Source organism: Corvus cornix, chromosome 2, assembly GCF_000738735.6.
Source record: "Corvus cornix cornix isolate S_Up_H32 chromosome 2, ASM73873v5, whole genome shotgun sequence".
NCBI lineage: Eukaryota > Metazoa > Chordata > Aves > Passeriformes > Corvidae > Corvus > Corvus cornix.
Window position 1 is genome coordinate 69,088,521 of NC_046333.1, and position 21,766 is coordinate 69,110,286.

Here is a 21,766-nt window from a genome sequence, read left to right on the forward strand (position 1 = left end):
TTGTCTTATAGCACACAGATTGCAGGAATAGGAGGATTTTACAGGTCCAGAGACCCATTTACCTTACAGTCTGGATAATATGTGTTAGCCACTGGCCAGAAAGTTCAGATTTCATTTCCCAGCCACCATACTGTCTTAATTCTCCTTCTCTGAGGCTGAATGGAAGCAAGGCTCCACGGATAAGTTTTACCAGAGAGTGCATCACTTCCTGAATCATCTTCTGCATCAGAAGAAGGGAAAGAAAAATCAAGGAAAGAGCTCTTCCAAGATGCTTAAGCAGCCATGTACTTGCTACATACAACAGGTAGCAATGTTAGATTTACAGGTAGCTCCATACGGTAGAGAAGAGAGGACAAAAAGGTATGAGGGTACACAAATGATTTAAGAAATTTTATTTTTCAAGGTGACACTAAAGAATCTTGCCATGAAGGACAAATGAAAGAAATTAAGGTTCTGCCCACCATATCTCCCCCAGCTACTTACCTTGAAATCATTTTGTCTTTGCCTAGCATTTTTCTTCGATCTTTCCATTTGGCCAGATTTTTCAGCAGTCTTGTGAAAATGAGAAAATTGAAAAGTGTAAGTATCTTATAACCACTGTTAAAATAATTCTGAAAAAGGGGGTTTCAAAGTGAAGAAGTGAAAACTGATGAGTTTATGATGTAATTACAAAAACTAACTCAGGGCATTTTACTAAGCAAAGAACATATACATATATCAATAAACTCTACTTACTGTAGGTAAGTACTCTAATGTTTAATTCTGAGGAAAAAATGTATGCTTAAGACAAAGTCAGAGACAAGCGTAAGAGTAGCTCAAGCAGTACAAACTTCCTGAGGTCAAAGTTTTCTCACTGCAGTGTTAGTGAGATCTAAAACATATAAAATATAGTCTAATTGTGCATCAAGTTTACACAAAGAAACTATTTTTTCAGCATGGAAGCTGACCAGAGAAAGACGCCAATGTGAAGTGGGAGACAATTTTTGGAACGACAATTTGGAAATGCAAGATGTGAGGGGGAGGGTTGCAGGGTTTTTGTTTGGTTTTAGGAACAGTATTTTGTTACAATGCTCTTTAAATAATTCAACTAATTGTAAAAGAGACTCTGCAAAATAAGCAGCATCTTCTTTTTCACTTATTTGAGAACAGAGGAACGTGAGTACACTTTGCATGAGACAGTTACAGTTGAAGAAAAACATGGTTTGACTAATAGTTTTCCTGTTTGTAGTTCTACCCTTCTGTGGAGACTACTGAGATCTCAGTAGAGCAAATTATATTGAAAAAGTTATTTCAAATCCTATGTGAAGTGCAGACGTTGAATTTTATACTTAGAAAATCTCCTATTCTATGTTTGTACAGCAACATCTACTGGACAAGAAGCGCAATAACATGACAGGAGTGCTCTCAAAGAGAATCAGTTTACTTTCAAATAACTCATTTGAAATGCTGTGTTTTTCAAAATCCCTATTTAGTTAAAGCATTTAAGATTTCTGAGATAAAATAAATAATCTGAAGTGAGCAAAAACTGCAGAAAAATAAAACTGCTTAACAGTTTTGGAAAATGCATAGCCATAAAACTCTTGTACGTTAAAGCTCTGAATTATACCATTGCAGACAAGGAGAACAACCTTCAAATTATTGCTGCATTTAATTTCCACTTCTCTCTTCCAAGGAATTAAAAAGAAAATAAGTTGTATTCCTTGAAACTTCAGATAGCAACTTTAAATTCACATTGGCTTACAGCTAGATTAAACAGAGCAATTCATAGATCTCTGATTTTTTTTTTTTTTTTAGTGGTTTTGCTGAAGACCAATCTTAAACCTTTCCTGCACAGACAGACCAAAACTATCTTGTGGTAAGATCAACGGTTACTACTCACATTTGTGACTTCACCTAGAGTGATTCAAAGAACTCAACTTTTCAAACTGTTGAAATACCACACACATTTTTAACTGACAATGTTTTAAGGCATATAGCTAACCTTTCAGAACTAAAAAGAACCCCCTCCCCACCAAAACCCTACAAACTGAACAGTAAAATACAATCTTGAAATGCATATGTGGAGATTTTCTTTCTACATTTCTAAAATGTAGAAGACTTGAATAAGCTAACTGGAATAACCCTCTATATCATTTTTCATAGGATATTTCTTAAAAAATGTAGCAATTGCCTTGCTTCCTGAATGATGATAAATAGCACGCACCCATGGTAAAAGAATTTTCTTAGTGGACAATTAAAATCTGTACTGTTTCTGACAGAAAAACACAAACTTTCAGTCTTGAATGCACTGTGATGACAGATATTCTTAGGTCTTCTAGACATCTTCTAGCTTATGTCACCCCCTTCTCTCGCTCATCCTCAATTGACTGTGGCATGCACAACATACAGGAGGAGCAGAGGATACTGACCTTCCTATCTCCCCAAGAATTTGTGGGGCTTCTGTAAGGGCCAAAGGAGCAGAAGAAATCAAATGTATAGGGATTAATCTCTCAGAAGTTCAGAATTAGGCCCAAAAAAAGAAGAGCATATGCACCTTACAGACTAACAACAAAACTACCTCTTTTGTTTTAATACATTTAAACAATGTTTTGTTCAGGCAGGACAGAAGATCACTACATTTTCCACTTGCAGTCATTTTCATGGGCAGGATTTCTTCACCTTGTTTACAGTTCAAGTCTCCGTTTCTCTAGAAATTGCTTTCTTTTTTATTGTACACAGGAAAAAAAAAATCACAGTAACTTTACAGGTGAGTTTGTAAGGTTTAATTTTCAACAGTACTGGTGTCAAAAAGAAAGGTTGTTATTTCCCTTACGAAATTAATTATTTTTGTTGAAGTCAACAGTACTAAGGTTTATTCTTGATTTTACTTTCTTCACTGAACATTATGAGTAAATGTCCTATCTTTTGATTTTTATCATGTAAAACGAGGATCACACATATCATCTATTTCACTTAAGCTATAATGCTCTGTACATTGTATTCAACATCTAATGGGCTATAGTACCTATTAGTATCATCATATGAAAACAGTATATTGATTTATAAACAGTGGCAATAAATAGATAAATTAATTCTTTAGTTAGAGAAATAGAAAATGAGAACATAAGCTTCCAAATGTTCTTTTTTGAATGCTTTTGTTTTTTCTACTAAAGCTGCAAAGAATAGTAGATAGACGTGCTGACTTCAGAATTTAAACACAGCACAACATTGTATACTACAAATTAATTAATTTATCAAAAACTAATTTTCAAAATCTGTTAAGACTGTGCATATAAAACCAGCATGGGTCATAAATAATTAGTTTTGTTTTTCCCCTTCTTCTTGGATTATCAAGATTATATTTGCATGATTTGGAACAATCAGATCATCTAAGCAAGAAGGAGTACCAGCACAAGTAGTTGCAGCTGACTAACCTTCCAGACTAGACTCCCTATAATGTGTCTGTGAATTCTGCTCTGTGCCTTGGTTATTTTGCAGTTCTGGTCTTGAACCTAACCTCACTTCCAAATACTTAGAACTGAAGAAATGAGCACTCCTTTTCCAAAGAAAGGAAACAATATTTTTTCTGTATGACTCTGTCTTTTACGGATCTCTACCCTTCATGCAATGTGCTATTTCTTCAGATCACCAGTGAAGGGCCAGCTATGAGTAAGAGGTGAAAGTACACAGATATTATTGAGTCCAGCAACTGGAACACAGACACAGACACACACACAATCCCCACTGTCAGAATTTGAAGTTATTCTACTGTATGCTTATGGTCTTTTAAAAGAAAAATTTCTTACTAAAATGTTGTTACTTCTACCAGGGAAATACAATACTTCAGATATAATTATTACAGACCTTTGTTACTTATAAGTCCTTTATATAGAAGAATCCATACCTCACTGAATAAACTTCCATTAACATAAGAAACCCAGAGCTTCCAGAAGTTGGGCAGCTGACTTACAACAAGTTTTGTCAACTTTTCAACAAATACAACTTGCTGAGGAGCTTTGTATCGCCAGGCTAAAAGGGAAAGAAGGGATGGAAAAAGCAACATCAACATTTTTAAAAATAACAATAGGAATGTACTACTAGGTTGCTGCTACTTTGTATTACACAGGTGACTATTGAGTATATATAAAACCTTTTGGATAGAAATAAAAAATTTAAAGCCCAGTCCATACATGTGTACACCATTTGTACACATACAAGCTCCTTCTTCTCCTCTCATATGCTTACAAGGTGCCAGCACCATGACAGCATCTACAGAATTGTTCCCCTTGCAGGGGTATCTAAGGCAATCCACCTAAAAATCCATTCAGACAGTCTTCTGTCTTCAAACCACTCTAAAAAGTAAGGTAACATGAAAGCAATCAAGACATTAGAAAAGTTTCAAATGAAATCTTGGCAACAGGTAACTTTTTGCAGTTTCCTCTGTAATGGGTGAAAGGGGGCAAAGAGAAAGCTGAACAGAGGCAGAAGTACTCATTAACATAGAAAATAAAGGAAACTTGTGAAATACTCTTCCATAACCATTTAAGTTCTCTGTTGAAACCTTCATGATTACAATGGCTTAACAAAACAGGGTATCCTCACAGCAGTGAAAAGAGACTTGTATTTGACTTCAAGAACTAGTCTACTTTGGAACACTTGGACAAAGAAATCATATAGTTTTTGAAAAACCACAAAATAAATAGCCAAAGCCCCCAAAAACCAAAATAAAACCACTTCAAAATGGCATGTTTGTTAGTGTGGTGGTTTTTTATGTATAAACTCAGGTCTTGTACAAATGATAAATTTAAAAATATTATATCATCCTATATAACACTGCGGAAATGCAGAAAAACATTGCATGAAATAACACTTTTTCTATCTACTTTACTACAGAATGTTGCCTACACATGACAGGATTTCACCAGTTAGGCAAAAAATAGCTGCCTAATAGCACATTACACACTAGTAGGCTTCACCAGAGCCTCACTATTTTACTGTGTTGGTAGACAACCTTGAATCTTCATGCCTTCAGCAGCATCCATTTGCTGAGGTGTGGATCAAGTATTGGGCCATTTCTTTACTGGAGAATTGAATGTCTGTACTACCCACTTTTTCTCGTGGCCGAAAAGTTTAGGCAGTTTGGATTAGTATTTGAAAATAAAATCATAATGGAAGTCCAAAATTTGGAAAGAGGCTCTGACATAACTCAAGTGCAACTGTGCTGAGAGTGATGTATCTGTTTAGGAGGCATGAAAACGTCAAAGCTCAACTGGAAAAGCTCCTAGTGTGGACACAGATAAGATACTTTCACCAGCTTGGTTTGTGACTGTCATCATAAAGACCTGGTCTAGACCCAGTGGCAGAAGAACTCTTATTAACAAGCTGTGACTATGTCAGGAAGCTGTGCCAACACTGCTATAGCAGCAGAGGCTCTGTAACTTCTACAAACCCCATCTTCTAACAAAAACAATTCAGTTCCTTTGAGAAACCATTTCATCTTTGCCAAAAGCTCCAGCACAAATCCAAGGTTATAACCAGGGATGTCTGCTGGCTACTGGAAACATACTGGCAAGATTTACTTCGTCTGTGAAATTCTTTTCCCCTTGAGGAAGCATACTTCAGGCTTAGTCCCAAGCCTGCAGACAGCAGATACTTCTTAGAAAAAGCTACTGCACATCATATCAAAAGGTTATGGCCACAAATTCAGGATATTTTTACTTTGTTGCTAGAGAAAGCTCTGTATTTTATTCCATTGATTCTATTATAATCTCTGCAATACCATTCTAAAGATGAAACTAGAGCTATTGTCTATTGTTTACATATTCTCATGAACATATGCTCAAAGAGCTGAAAGTTATTTGAATGCTGCAATTTTGAATTCATAGTAATTTCTTTAAACAGTATCTTGGACAATCACTGTCAAACATATTGGAGAAAAGAAACCCCAAACACACTAAATCACCAAAAAACCCCAGAGGTGCCATTCCTTAAATTTACCAAAAACCAAAAAGATCCACAAGCAAACTGAAAACAGAACACATCATGGCACAATTGGAACGGCAGCCCTTGCAGGCATCCTAAATGGTAGGTTTGCTTCGTCTCTCCACTCAAAGTAGAACAAAGATGGCAGAGCTATCAGTAGTCACGTGCACCTAAGTACCAAGGAACTCAACTCAGAGGCAACTCATTCTAACTCTAGGATATTGGGACGGATTATTATACTGCTCCAGTTCCCCAGTTTTCCTTTGAATCTTGGTTTAAATTGGTGTCTACAGAATATGCAAAACTTGCTGAAAACTTACCTTTTTCAGTTTGTAAAAAATAACAGATCCATAACTAAGACTCTAAAAGCAAAATAACTGATTGAAGTGGAATTGCCTGCCATATATGCAATTAAGTCCCTGCACATGCAAAAGAATTCAAACAAGTTAAAAAACCCCTGGATTTTGGATGTTGCTTGCTGCAATAAGTGTGGCATTTGTATTGTTAGTGGATGGCATTCAAAAACAACCAGCAATTTACTGTTTTGCTTTGTAATGCTTGTTAATCAACTCCATGCAAGGCTTTGGGCTGAGAAATTGAGAAATGACAAGGGTAACAGTAAGACAGTTACTTCAGTAAGAAATTATCTATTCTGTGAAAAACATGTTTTCTGTCTCCTGTGATATCACCATTGAAAGGCTCCCGAGAAGAAGTTGTTTGGACAAGGGTACTGAGGAGACTTACAACACAGGAGGTCTCAGCTGGCTGTGGACAGACGGACTGCTTGAGCTTAGTCAAACATTTTGTTTCCCTTTCTGGGTTTAGGGAATCAGAGATCCAGATATGTGAAGTCACAGAAGGTGCAAATGCAAGGAGAAGCATCTTAGCAAAAACACACAAAAGGTGTAACAAGCAAAAGGTAGTAGGTCGCTATGCATACAAGAAAAAAGGTCTGGTTTTGTTGAAAAAAGACTTTAACTACATTCTAAGAAGCAAATTTTGAACTTGAATTTAAATTTTATGAACTGCTCTTTACTTGCAGAAAAAAGAGGAGTTCTTTAGTAAGCAACATTGACGTATGAGAAGAAAGATTTGTAATTCGTAACAATACAAAACAAACACACGGAATGTGGGTTTTTGTTTGGGTTTTTTGACTACATCACACACTGGTCACTGGCAGCTGCAACTTTGTGTTTTCAAATAAAACAGATGCCTACCATCATCACGGCCAGACTGAAAGCTGCTGCCCCTTTTCAGTGAAGCAGTTTGACTGAGATGACCAATCGGCGATGGACGCACATCACTGTCCAGGTCTAGCATGGGGCTGTGGAGCAATGCATTGCCTGGAGAGAGATGGAAAAAACCCAAAAGTTAGAATAATTTTGCACATCAGTTGACATGGAACTGCATGCTGCATGTGGAATTCTAACTTAATTCAGTGATACAAATGTTATCTTACAAAAACATTCTTAATATTGCTTTATTTAGACTGTTCCTCTGTATCAATACTATTCAATACCACCAGTATGGACTCCTGTAGCAAAGCCAAAACCACAAGAACCATGGGGAAAATGCCATTCTTCGGTCTGTATGTTTCTCTGTTTATAATTAATGCCCTAAAATCAGTTGCTTGAAAGCCATGGATAAACATGTATTTATGCCATTAGTGACATTGCCCATGCTTTTTTCCTGGTGTATGTCCTAAATACACTTTTCAACAGCAAAAGCTTTTTTTTGTGTCCAGCTGAAGCAGTTAAGGGCAGAGTGCTCAACTATTACTCAGCTATTTGACCTCAACAGAGTTCAGGTAGAGAGAATCCATCCATCAGGAATCAGAGGAACTAATGGCACCTTTCCTTTGTAAATGTCCTTATTTACACGCAACTACAAACCCACAAAATTTTTTCCAGTGTATCAAACAATTATTTTTCACCTTGGGTGCCTGTCCACATGTAGGTCACTGTTCACATGTCTAAGCAAGGGTCCAATCTGAAGGAGGTGGATACTTGGAGTCTAATGTGAATTTTGAAAAACAATCATATAGGAATAAGAGGACTATGATGTTTTTTTAATATACTGGGACACACTACCAATATATTTTTTAAAGTCTAAATTGCTGCTTTATGCATTTCACCTTATAGATACATTTCTGAAAGTAGTCGTCAAAAATTATTTCAGCATTGCTCAACTGAGCTGTAACAATTAACTTAAGTGAATCACAATTAACAGAATTATAGAACAGCCCAGGCTGGAAAGGATGTCAGAAGACCATCTAGTCCAACCTTTCATGGGAAAGGGAGCCAGGGTGAGATTATCTAGCACCCTGTCCAGTTCAATCTTGAAAATCTCTAGTGATGGGAACTTTACAACATCACTGGGGAGGTCACATCAGTGACTGATTGTTCACAATGCAAAAAAAAAAAAAAAAAAAAAAAGTCTTATATTGAGATTAAATATCCCCTGGAAATTCATGCTGAATTTTATACTAAGAATCTCAGCATTTCAGTTTATATTGTTGATCTTTTCCATTGATACCTACATTCACTTAAAATAACAGGAAGGTCACATAGGACAACCACCAGCTCTAACACTGAAATACTCAGATTCAGGAGTAACACAAAGCATAAATGATTCAAAGCACATTTGCTCTGGTGTTAGAGCAGCATGGCAGAAAATATATACCTAATCCTTTTAATTAAACAGCTGGGGCTTAAAGAGCAATATAAAGTATTGTGAAACTTATCACAAACTTCCAATAGGTGACAGTATTGGGTTTTATTTCATTTTGAAAGTAGTTTTTTCTCCTATAATTTTTTAAAGGCTTTTAAAGAAATTTCCTGTGGCCTTTCACTGCAGCATTATCATTACCAAAATACCTGTCAGTTCTTCTGTTCATCTTATTAGTGTTCATAGTATAAGACACATAAGTAAACAGATCCAATTTGCTACATCATTCACAATTGTGATTGACACACTCTATTAACTGACTTGGTGAACTCATCCCTCCCATCTTTAGGCTGTATTAGGATTCTGTTCACTATTTAACTCCTACACCACTTACTAAACACATCTTTATGACACCTTTAAAACTGGTGAGTTTTCAGCAACATAGAATCTGCTCAATGATTTAAGTGTATTATTCACTGTCACCACAAACAAGATCTACAGTGAGTTTGAACAAGTGTTTGTGGAAAGACTTTGCCTTTTGAAAGAATTAAAAATGCACAACAATGAGAAAGCAAAAAACTAATGCTTTGCAGTAATCAGCATCCAGGAAAACAATCTGGTCATCTTACAGAATGAAGTAAAACCAAAACAAATTAATTCCCCTCCAAATTAAACAAAATAATATATTCAGTATCTTACAGAAATTCTACACAGAATTAAAAAAAAAAAATTGTTGAAGGCCCTGAGAAATTTTAAGTGTCTCACATAGTTCCTGGGATTTCAGGAGCACTTGAGTGAGATTCAACATATTTGCACTTTATTTGGGGGAAAAAAGGTATGCCAAGAAGGCTAAGTCAAAATTGCCACAGGTACTGCTATTTAAAACATAATTTATTAAAAAAATCACCAGCAAGAGTATAGCAATGTTATTTTCACAACTACTATAACAACTACAAAAAAATCCCTCTGATCTCTCTGCATAGAATTAAGACAGAATGTTAATAATTTAAGACAGAATGTTAATATAAAGAATGTCTTGTAAACAGATGGTCTCTAAAAATGACAGTGCCAATTAAAGCTCAGAATTAAGAAAAACAGACACACTTACCAAAACACCTTAATGTGAATTAGTTCAATTAAAACACTTGCTCGAGGTAGCTGTATTGCTGCTGATGCACTAACCCCATGCATCCCAAATAGTTTATATGCTCACCAGTAACAGAAAACATGTAAAGAACACTCTCTTGTTCCACCAGGAAAACCACATCATCAGTTTGCTGGCATACCAGGAAAAGAAAGTTTAACATGAACTAATTTCTTAATTGGTTGTCTAGCATTACAAGCAAGTATAACACAGCAGCAGGGAACTACAACAGTACATATACCCTCAGGACTAATAAACATCTGGACTACATTAGCAAAGCTGATCTTGCTTTCACCCTACCAGAAGATAGCGCTTGAAGACTGCACACTAACGCATAAATCTTGGAAAAAAAGTGGGAGTTAACTTACAAACAATTTTTTTTCTATCCCAACTTGTTCCCTTTCTGGAGCCAGCAGCTTAAATTTAGCAGCATAATGTAATACAGTGAATTAATAGTAGTATGGACTGGAGACAATAATATTTATAAACCTAAATAAACTAACCAAATAATAATTTACTGCCCACTCAGTATTTGATTTGTGTACTATTTTTACATTCCTAGATCCTGAATGTAGGACAGCAACAATCTAAAGTTTCAAGAAATTAACTTTTTACTGGGCTAACAGGTTTTAAGATGTATAAACAGTATAAAAAAAATACTCCTGGTAGATCTTTACTTTTAAAAAATACACTGCATCTTTGAAGCCACACAAGTAATTTTTCCAAAATACAGCATCTACATGGAGCATATCTGTAAATGACTCTAGTGCCAAGTGTATATTTAACCAAGGTAACACAGGAAAAATAAATGTACTACATTCTCTTCTTCTATCCAACAGTAATGACAAAACAAAAGTACAATTAACATCTTATTACATTTACAACTGTACAATCATGAGAAGATCAAATGCAAAGTTTTAAGGATCTCAATACTGCTTTAGTTTTTTTTTTAAGGATTTTACTGGCTTTCAACTTTTTCTGCACAGGTATTTTGAAGGTGCATATTCAGATGCTGTGTGAAATAAAAATATTTCGGTGGTTTTGTTCACACCTCTTCTGTTCTAGCGCAGTAAGATCTCACCAAAATAAGAATCTAAAGAACACAGTAAAAAGCACAATTCTTGTTGATATTATTTCTCTAATTTGTGCTTCCACTTTCTCTAAATCAAAAGCCACCTGCGCTGAACCCTAACTGCAGGTTTATCATACTATAGAGTACTTCAGTTCCTACAGTGCCTATAGCTCATGTAAAAATCCCAACCCCATATTTTGGATTGTTACCTGCAAGCTCTTGGCATTCAGTGAATTACAACCTCCATTAAAAAGACAGCTGACGTGAAATCTGCCTAAAATAGATTTTCCCATGATATACAAACCACTCAATGATTTAAACTTTTAAAAGTTGCATTACTTTCATATTCCTAAACTACTACCAAACTGAGTGTAAAAATTGTTCTGCAATTTCCATTGCTACACAACTGCCTGGGTTTTTCTCCCCTCTGAGGGCTGGTAAGTGGAGGTTTCTCGAGGGAGTCACACATCTCTCGCCTCCCTCAATAGTCCAGCCTCAGCCACCCTGCAATTCTGCCAGCCTGGTGCATCAATTACATGACTTCCAGTAAAGATTTTTACAAAAGCTGCTGGTGATCAGGGGATAATACAGTGACAGTACTTCTGCAGAGACAAAGAAAATTTTTAACAAGTGACCAACCTTAGGCTAAGCAACTTTTCAGTGAGATTTTCTACATTAAGTCAAATGTCAGTCATTACACAGACTTGCTCATATACAACAAGCACACGTACACACAGTGTATACATCATGTATATAAGCAAGATTAATTAAAAAAAAAAAAAAAGAGACCGTGCAAGATGTGCAACCAGGTGAATACAGTTACTGTATTTTCTCATCCATTATGTATCTTACAGTGAATTTTCTCACAGGCTACCATAGCGAGGGAAGGCTGATCTACAGCCTCCTGACTCTCTGAAGGGCGGCAGACTTCCTTACCAGCCTTAAACACCTTTGAACATTTTTTCCTGTGCACAGCAGGCCCTTGTCCTGTGCTACAGCCTGACCACCCACTGTTGCTTGTTGACCAAACACACAGTGCCTGGAGCCCGCACCGACACAACCAGGATAAGATTCCTTTCAAGGACACCGCATTGAGAATTTCAATTTGTCTAGGCAAGAAATTAGGCAAGCGGGAGAAATTACTGAAAAATTAACCTGCTCAGCAGACGAATTAACTGCATTTTATTCTTTTTCTTAAGTACTTTTTCCTTCTAACCTTATATTTTACAGTGATCAAGAAGAAAATGGGTTGTTTTTCTAGAAAAGAGAGGAGCGTGCAATATTTAAATTGATAGAAAAAATGGTTTTGGGAGACATTTAAAAATGAATGCTTTTTTAAATCTTAAGGCTAGTCTTCATTATTGCAAATAATGTATTAATAATGAAACTATTTTTCAGTTTACTACAAAAAGGGTAACTGGGCCTATTCTAGTGGTATTCTAAGTATTTCACAGCCTAGGGCCTTATTGTCAGCCCTTCAGGCCAAAAAATTCTGAAACAAGAGCCAAGCATTCAAGTCCAGCACATAAATAAAAATTACTTCATTTTACTAGCACTAGCTCCAGTGGACGTTAAGATCATCAGCACTTTTGGAAAAACTCACTTTAACTCAATTGCCCGAATAAGGACTAAAAAGATGGGAGCAAACACAAAGGTAAAATTCTGGCCACTGTAGAGTTTCACTCTATCTACAGTCATACTAATCTTTTAAATTTTGATTGTAAGCTAGCTGTGTTGCTTTTTAATCCCAATAGTTACTCTCTTTATATTATATTATTTAAATTATTATATAAAATAAGAATGCCCCCTGAACTTCTGAACATGCTGGATTCTACTAGAAATTCTAAATTACAGCTAAGTTACAAATACAGGTAATAAAAGAGGAAAATGAATCTGCTATCAGTTTTTGTACTGATCAATTTTTATTCTCTGTCTCACTTTTTTTTTTTTAAATTAATAACCCATTAAGGGTTTGCTTGACATCTGCTGTCAAAAGGGTATTTCTGCTATGGACAGGGGATGTGGTTTAGACATGAAATGGCTCCCAGCTGCAAGAATTCTTCTTCCAGATGTACAGTAAGCAAAGGCAGTGGAAGAGAACCAGCTGCTAGGATAACAAATTGAAAAGGCCCTTTTGACACAAGCCTTGCCGGCCTGTCTGATCTAACAAAGATGGATCATTCATTGCAAGGTGAATAGAATCTCAGTGTGGCACAGAAGAAAGAGCAACATGGTCTAAGCATCCATTTCTCTCTTTCACACTAAGTACAGCTGCTGTTACTCTGGCACAGAAAAGCCCGGCAGAGTTTTTAGCAGTATGTGGAGAGCTGTGCATCATACTCAGCGCTGCAAAAATTATACTTTTTTCCAGCATTAAGAACTAAAATAATAATAATTTAAAAAAATATCACAGTGACTGTACTAGCATGCTTCTGTTTGAAGAGCTGGCTCCACACTGGGAACTTTAATAGGTTGTATATTGCATATTTCGCAAGCCAAAGGGCAGCAGAAAGATCACACTACAACCATGTCAGTGTTTTCATTTACAGCTGTAGTTTTTGAACAGGTTAGCTATTAACAGGTAACTTATTTGCAATAATATTACACAATATCTCAAAGATTTGCATTACAGATGAGTGACTTAGGTTGCTCAAAGAAGACAGGCAAAAGTGGTTTTAAATAAGAATTTGTAGGAGTGAGACTTGACAACGTTCGCAACAACCTGTTAAAGAACTACGGCTTTCTCAGCCAGTTTGATGATAACTGGATGGGAGTCCCTACCCATTTTAGTTCAAAGGATCATGAAACCTACTAAGCCACTATTAAAGTCTAAGCAAATAACCACTGGCCACACAGAAAACAGTCTTAACCTCCACAGCTTCTATCCCTGATACTTGCATTAAGAATCCCATTGCTTAACTCCTTTTGGCTATCTGCCCAGTGCCTCAGGCAAATTTTAAACTAAACCTCATTTATTTACATTTATTTTCACGTCATTTTATGTCATTATGTTCTCCATGTTTCCTGCACTCCAACAAATCTGGGAAGCATAAACCATAATGAAAAACTACAATTATGCTTTAATAATAGAGGAATTACCAAGTATAGTTACAATTAAAAAATACGTAAAATCTTAACTGAAGGAAACCATTTAGTATACAGGTACCAGAACTGAAAGTCCCTAGATGTCTACAAATCACAGGATCAAGGGTCAAAAGCAGCAATTCTGGCTTCAGCCAATACAAGGCATAAAATGCCAACACAATTCAGTTTACCATTCAAATATTTATTTTTAGAGATCTAATAAATACTGTTTTGAGGGAGCATACGTTCTTCCATGGTAACCTTTATATTCATGGCTTGGAAAAATACTCTTTTTCCATTTTTTTCTGTCTCACGCATCTCCTTTTTAACATATCTACATACTAAGTAACAGCAGCAAACTGGCTTTACCTACTTCAGGTCCTCCCAGCAGATAAAAACAGTGGGATATGACCAGATAGATAATACTAATTCATCTATGCATCAGGAAAACTTCGTAACCATAAAAAAAAAGTTTCAAAAACAATAAAAGAGCACAACTGCCTATTCCATGAATAAGACAGATAGCATTTGAAGTTTTCTATTTAATGCAATAAATCCCTATATTTACAAGCACTACTACATAAGCAGAGCTAGAGCTCCGGCCAGTTGCACATGGGTCCCACATCTACAGCTGCACCTTTAATGAAAGAATCTGAACAGCAGAGAAACAGGAGAATGACGTAAAACAAGGACAGGAGCAAGGGAACTCTGTGCTTCAGGTATCCCCCTGTACTGCCTCACTATGACTTTGGCTATGCTGTTTGGTCTCTTTGTGCTGGCTCTTTATACTTCTGTGCAGGAGAAATTCTGATCTGCACTTTCATTCACTCCTTAAAACATGTGGGCTTGGATTCAAACAGTTTCTCATAATATGAGCATCACATGCCTGCATTTTTTTTGCCTCATAAATGAGGAAGGTCTGCTACAGCAAGAAATAGATAGGCTAAAGGCAATGATGGGTGAGTAACAATAGCCATATCTTAGCACATAATGAAACATTAATCTGCATAATACAAAATTAATCAGCCAACCAACAGGGTTGTTTAGACTGAGGGGAAACACTACATTCATACACACACAGAGTTATTGCTCAAGGGAAATAATACACTCCTGAATGCTGCTGTGAAGTACTTCATACACAGGAGTTGAGAGAATTTCCCGTCCTACTTGTACCCATTGAAATAAATGCAACCAATTAACTAATGATCAGATTACTGTATCTGTTATGATTAATGTCTATAAAAATCAAAGGAAAGATTCAATTAAACAATTTGCTGTTGGCAGTTGAGAGCTTTTTAAGTCACAACGCTAAATTATTTGACAGAGTTTAGCACAGCTTGATATACCCTTTCAGGTTTTGGAAACAATACTAACACAAGTTGGATTAACTGGAAACAGACAGTATTGGAAACACACAGGATTTCTGCTGACCCCTGAAATAAATTCTGAGAAAGAACTCCAAGATCATTACAGTCCTGTAAACTTGGCCATGGTTTCTTCTTTCAGGTTGCATCAGAGACTGCCCCATGCTGTGATACTAAATGATACTTTGCACATCTAGAACATCATTCCAATTGCTGAGTATTTCTTACAAAATAGAGTTCATCTCTGATAATATACAAGCCCAGAGCTTTTTTAAAAAAAGTTCTTGTGATACTGCTGAAGGATTAACACTTAGATCAAAAATACATACTTAGATATCAACCTAAAACAAACATGTATTTAAATATATCTCTAATACAAAAATTTGTGATAGCACCTTCCAATACCTTGGCATCTAAATTAGCTCACTCTTCTCTTTCAATCTGCAGACCCTTGGAAGTGCAGCTATTAACAAGAGGGCAATCATCAGGTGAAGACCCTAGAGAGGATGTTAGAAAACTAGACTTAACTTCTTGTCAGTATTGGGAATTTTCCTGACTGCCATTACTATTGGCCTGGATGACATAAGTCACAACCTCTTACAGACGGTAGGAGAAGATGTTATTTCTATACAAGCAAATGAAATTATTTCAGTTGTAATGACTAATGGGTCAGCCTTCTAGTTGTGTGGAGACAACTGGAACAATTTTATCCCATATAATATACTGTTGACTTACACTAGTGACTAAATTTGGAGTAAGTTCTCCTTAGAATTCACTTAGGATTGTGTTTTAGCTTGTTTAGCAAATAATTGCAGAGTTAATCTTCCCTTCCTGAATACATCATAGCCAGCAAATAAGTTCTTTGAGAATATTTGCAGTTTGACAACCAGCTGCAAAAATCCTATCCAGAATGTCTAATGGTTTAAAGAAACCCAACCTTATTCAGGTAAGAAAAGCAGAGACTTTGCCTAATTCCAAATCCATTTCAAGTAGTAAAAGTCATGTGTAATGACTCAGAGCACAGTTCTCTTTTCAAAACTAATAAAATAGCAGCAAAAGGCTTTGGCACAAGCTCAGCGGAAAGGTGAAAAATTTTGCAGAAATGTAAAAATAGATACGATCTGCTAACTAAGGTTTAAGTTTACTATGCTGAAAAGTTTTGACTCAATCAGTTTGAACCCACAGATTCAGTCAGCAAAAGAATTATGGTAAGAACAGCCAGAAATAGCTGGTATGCTCAAGGTGCAGCTACAATTACTGTCCGCTTGTTCCAGCATTGATAATATGAAGACTGCCATCTGCTAGAAACAATGGAAACCTAGAAAAACTTTCATGCCTTTTTTATTGGAATATCAGTCTTATGAGCCATCTCTTCCTACAAATTCTTGATAAACAAACAGAAAAAAATCTTTTTTTGAAGCACGTGTTACGTGGAAGACTTAAATGTTTGAAAATTTATTATTATTTTATCTTAAAAAGAGCCTATGAATTTATGAACATATAAATAACATTTCTAACTTGTTTAATTTGATTAGATTCCAGAGTCTTGCATAACCAAACTGAGTAAAACTCCACACTTTCCCTGTTTGAAAAGCATACACCTATTAAAGTAGATTAAAATGCATGCCATGTCTCCGATCACAACCAGCATTGTTCTACATGGCAGTTAAAATCAATCCTTCTGCGTTTTCTTTTTTCTTTCTCCCACCTGGTGTATGCCAAAATTAAAGATCTATGGAAAGCAAAAACCATGCTTAGCAACTTTCCTTTGTCCTACTACATACTAAGTGAGGAATTCCATCAGCTAGGATTGATTCTTGAGTATTTTAAAACCTGTGCAAAAAACTATAATCAATAGAACACCACACAGAAGGCTGGAAGAAAACAATTGGAATTCGATGAGCTGTTAGCATTTCTTTCATACGTGAACAAAATATTAACTATCGATACATGCATTTGCTGGGCATTCAAGTTATTTAAATTCTTCTGTGAGCCAAACAAAGCTGTAACATAAAAGCCCCTTTGATATTAAGGCTGAGGTAAGCAGTTTTTTGTTGCAAGAAAATACCAAACAGGTTGAGATTCTTCAAGACAAATCTAGGAATTTAGATGCATTTTCCACTTATTCACTGGAGCCTGCACATCAAGATTTCATAGACTACTAAAACGTTTCAAGCACTAAGTATCTTTGTCTCTATTTCTCTTGCTAAAAAGCTGAAAAATGGCCATACAAAATTTTGCAAGTGAGAGAAGAAGGAAGCTTAGAATTATTAACCATGGCTGTTTTCACAAGTGAGTTTTGCTCCTGGTAACTGAATGTTGTGAGGCTGGTGGCGACGTCTCATGAGGAGCTTTGACAAGGAAAGAAGATGGGGAGGTTTTGGAAATGTTCTGATTTTTGACCAAGATGCCAGGAAAACAATTTGGCATTCCAACCGGTTCCACAGCACACTGTGTAGCGGAACAAAGATGGTCTGCGCACACTTTTAAGCTAAAACTTACTGACATCGCTGTCACAATTGATGTACCCAGTGAACTCCATACCTCATGTCACAACCTCTCCAACAGAGAGTTAAAGCCTCCTGCAGAAAATTTACAGCACATTTCTGCAGCAGCTCCAACTCAGAAAAACCTTTGTGGTTTCTCAGAATACACCACCGTATTTGGCTGGGGATATGCATGCACTAACACTAAACATGGGAGTTACCTATAAGCCAAGGGATGCCAGATTCCAATATGCCTATTCATTTCAGAACTGGCAGCAAACTCTATAAGACTTCTTGAGAAACAAGGCACTGCTTCTGTTTCCTAATTTGAAAATCCAGTTTTCAGATTTTACTACTAGAAATGTCAGGCCAGCTGCCTTCCACCTACTGGAAGGCTTTTTATATGTGGGCTAATGTGATAGATCATGTTAATTTGTAGCTAAGTTGCTGCCACACCTGCAATACTTACACTTCTCTTTGAGGAGCAATGTTGGCAAAGACGGAATACAACTATGTATTCATATTGGTCTTAATAATAACTTTGCCTAAATATCCCCTTTGTGCAGATTTAGTGTAACCTGAATTTTGAAACTGCACACAAACAAGGAACAAGAGGACTCCATAATATCACTCACTACATATCAAGGAATTAAGCATTATCCCACTGTGCCCCAATGTCCTGTGTATCCATATACTAATAGAATATCTTGAGACAAAGAAATCTAACCGGCAGATTCAGATAACAGTCCAAACTTGATATGACCTCAAAGAAATGTTTCAAGAGGACAGTAAACCATAGATAAATGACTGAAACTTAATGCTTTTCCCATGTAAAGAGCTTAAAAGTTATAAGTTAAACAAAAAGAAAACTCCAACTGCTGTTTCATTTTTATAATAAAGAAAAAATATAAGTCAGTATTCAACTTTGTAAAAAGCTATCTAAATTGATGGGGAATAACTAAAATATCCTCTGTAGACTAGAACTTGTCAAATAAAAGGCAATGCCAAATTCCTAAATGTCAAATATACATATATATATATATATAAAAATATATATATAAAGGTAAAATAAAAATGTATCCTTGCCTTTTTGTTCTTTAACATAGCTCTCCTTACAGTTGTGCATGAGCTGCAGAATCCACTGATGTTGAGCACCAATGCACTGCCAAGCTGGGTCCCCAGGCGCATGAAGATCAGAAAGATATCTGTAAAATCCAGTCCAAAAATCACAGCTCTGACTTGACACACTGAAGGCCTCATTAAAACAGACCAAGGATGTAGTAAGAAACACTTTTTCTTTTTTCCACATAATTTTAAAAATTCAAGAATAGGTATTAAGATACACTCCCATCCACTGCAAACAGAAGTTTTGCATTCTCCCTTTTTCAATTAGTGAGGCAAAATTCCACCAAAAAATTTTTACAGAAATAAAAACCCACCTGTATCTTTAATATCATATTAATGTATTTCCAGTTGTGCCTCTAGTAAAGTATGCAGGAAACCAAACTCTTTATCTGCATGGTTGCAGTTTAGTGCTTCAGATTTGAGTGGAACCAGTGGCATCTCAAGCACATAAAAGATGGTATTTTTCTTCCTACTGTATATGTCCTGATTGTATCATCATGTAATCTTAACAAGCAATTACAGAAAGAATTAATTTCTGGTAGCTCATTAATTTCAGCACATGCACGCACAAACATATGTAAACCAAGCTCCTGGGTTGGCTTTTTGTTTGTTTGTTTTGGTCTGGTGGTTTTTTGTGCACACAGCATCTAAAAAAAAAGAGCAGGGAGAGAACAAAAAGGATTGGGGTGTCTAATCTGCAGAAGCAAAACACTGTCTTTAGGGAGAGAGGAGTATTAGAAGCCAGCTGTTGTGATTTTGAAGAGAACACAAAAGAAATGTAGTCTCATGTACAGCACTCAAGACTGTCTGACAAAGTACTTTCAAAAGGGTGTTTTCAAGAAGTGGTAGCTGCTCTACTGTTTAAGGCACTCTGTTATATTCTGCATTAATGAGACTTGGGATGGACTAAAAAATTCAAGATGCTTAAGGTGAGCTATACTGATACGTTATCTCAAGCAGCGCAGGGAATGTTTAACTCCCTCACAAAAGCTGTTTTACTACAATAATACCTAATGTTAATTAGGACTGTGTTGAATTCTGTCTTCTTTGACAAACATCTGCAGCACTTGAACGAAAAATAAACTGTCAAAGTAGGATTGGTTGGATGGACAAGAAAATTACACAACCAGCCATTTTGACAGGGTGACATTTATAAATTATGAGCTCAAGTCCTTCTCAGTGTTATGGGGGGCTTCAGTCTTTTCTTAGACACAAAACTAAAAAAAAAATTACCACTGGTCATGAAATACATACATCTACTTGGCTGCTAAGTGCTACGGTAAACTACTTCTGAACAGTGTAAAATAATTAACAGTGTAAATATCCTAATAAAATGAGAGGAAAATATGAATTGAAGCCTAATCATAAACATTAAATATCTGAAGGAGAAAATGACAGTATTTTAGGTTTTGGTCAGCCTTCAACTGCAGAGACATACAAAACAAATGTATCAAGGAAGAAAAAACCCTCATAAAAATCGCAGGGTTTATGCAAACTATTTTACAATTCGTATTTTGTTAATTTCATTTTTGCTGAAGTCCTCTGAAGAAAATTTACTTCATACCTTGCCTTCAGAAAATTTACACTAATATAACCATGTATATTTAGAGTATTGAAACTAATGTAACAATTTTGTAGGCTGGGATTCTGTTGATTCATTAGAACTAAATTATTCCACATTCATCCACTCCCTGCTCTTCTTCATTATACTTTCTACATGTGGAATACATTTGGTTACATTAACACAGTCTGCTTTATCATAGGCTGGGCTATTTTTAAAGATTCAACAGTTCAAGGTAAGGGGCTAGAATAAAAACCCACCTTAAAAGCAACCAAACAAAACAGCCAACCCCAAAAACCCAACCAAGAAACAATAAAACACAGTCCAAACCAAAAAAACCCACAAAAACCCCCAAGCAAAACTCGACCAGAATCAAGCACATGTACAACTATGAGTCTTTCAAAGAATCCTTGGAAAAGGTCATACAACCTGGCTTAGGCTAAGCAGCTGCTCTTTAAAGTTTTCAAGTGCTGCAGAGAAAAGGACTAGCCAGTGCTGCCTTCACAGACACAAAACGCTTAACTATTAATCTTAAAAAACAGTTCCAATTAATAGGCAATATTTATGTACCATCCAGAAGAATGAGAAGCACTCTACATAAATGCACACAAGTCACTGTACTCATAAACTCTCATGATGCAAAGGGACCTAAGACCCCAATACCACACTTGGGCCCGCGTGGCTGGGCCTGGTGCACACACAAAACACTCAAGACCTTGTGCAGGTGTCTGAATTTTACAAATGCTTCCCGCACAGCACATTTGGTCTGCTTCTTTTAAGATAACTGATAAAAACACTGAGACTGTCAAGACACACTAGGAGCCCTAGTAGCAGCCAAATCTCAAAAGCTTTCTAAACAAAGCTATCAAATGTTCCAGAGCACTCTAAAGTTTGGCACCAAGGTCTCAAAGGTTAAAGTCTACATCAGCTGGTCTCAGTAGCCCTACAGCAGACACTAGCTTTGTGAAAAACAGCAAATCTATAAATGTTAATGAAAACTGGGGAACTGGTTCATATTCATGAAATACAAAGGAACTACATTGTTTAGCCAGAGCAGTAAAAGAGCCAATTCCACTTTCAAACAACAGAACAGTCTGGATTAAAACCTCCCTGTTATCTGACTCAGGATGATTCCATTTCAACATCAAGTCAAGCTGAAGTGTAAGAAAAGTTAATAAGGAATCTATTTTGAGGTATGCAAACTAGGAGTGATCATTTCAAACACAGCTTGCAATATGTTGGTTTAGGGAAAGCAACAGAATCTCAACATGCCTTAAAGATTTAAAAAAATTAAATTCAAAT

The 21,766-nt window shown here is 36.2% G+C and overlaps 1 protein-coding gene across 1 annotated transcript in view; it reads right to left on the reverse strand.

Annotated features, from left to right (window-relative positions):
* The window catches only part of EXOC2 (exocyst complex component 2), a 128,066-nt gene that overhangs the window by 53,807 nt on the left and 52,493 nt on the right, over nucleotides 1–21,766 (reverse strand). The window contains exons 11-15 of the mRNA XM_039549999.1: nucleotides 18,865–18,983; nucleotides 7,179–7,304; nucleotides 3,884–4,008; nucleotides 484–552; nucleotides 63–220 (exon numbers count right to left, since the gene is read on the reverse strand). Coding sequence (XP_039405933.1) covers nucleotides 63–220; nucleotides 484–552; nucleotides 3,884–4,008; nucleotides 7,179–7,304; nucleotides 18,865–18,983 — 597 coding nt within the window. The remainder of the gene's footprint in view (nucleotides 1–62; nucleotides 221–483; nucleotides 553–3,883; nucleotides 4,009–7,178; nucleotides 7,305–18,864; nucleotides 18,984–21,766) is intronic.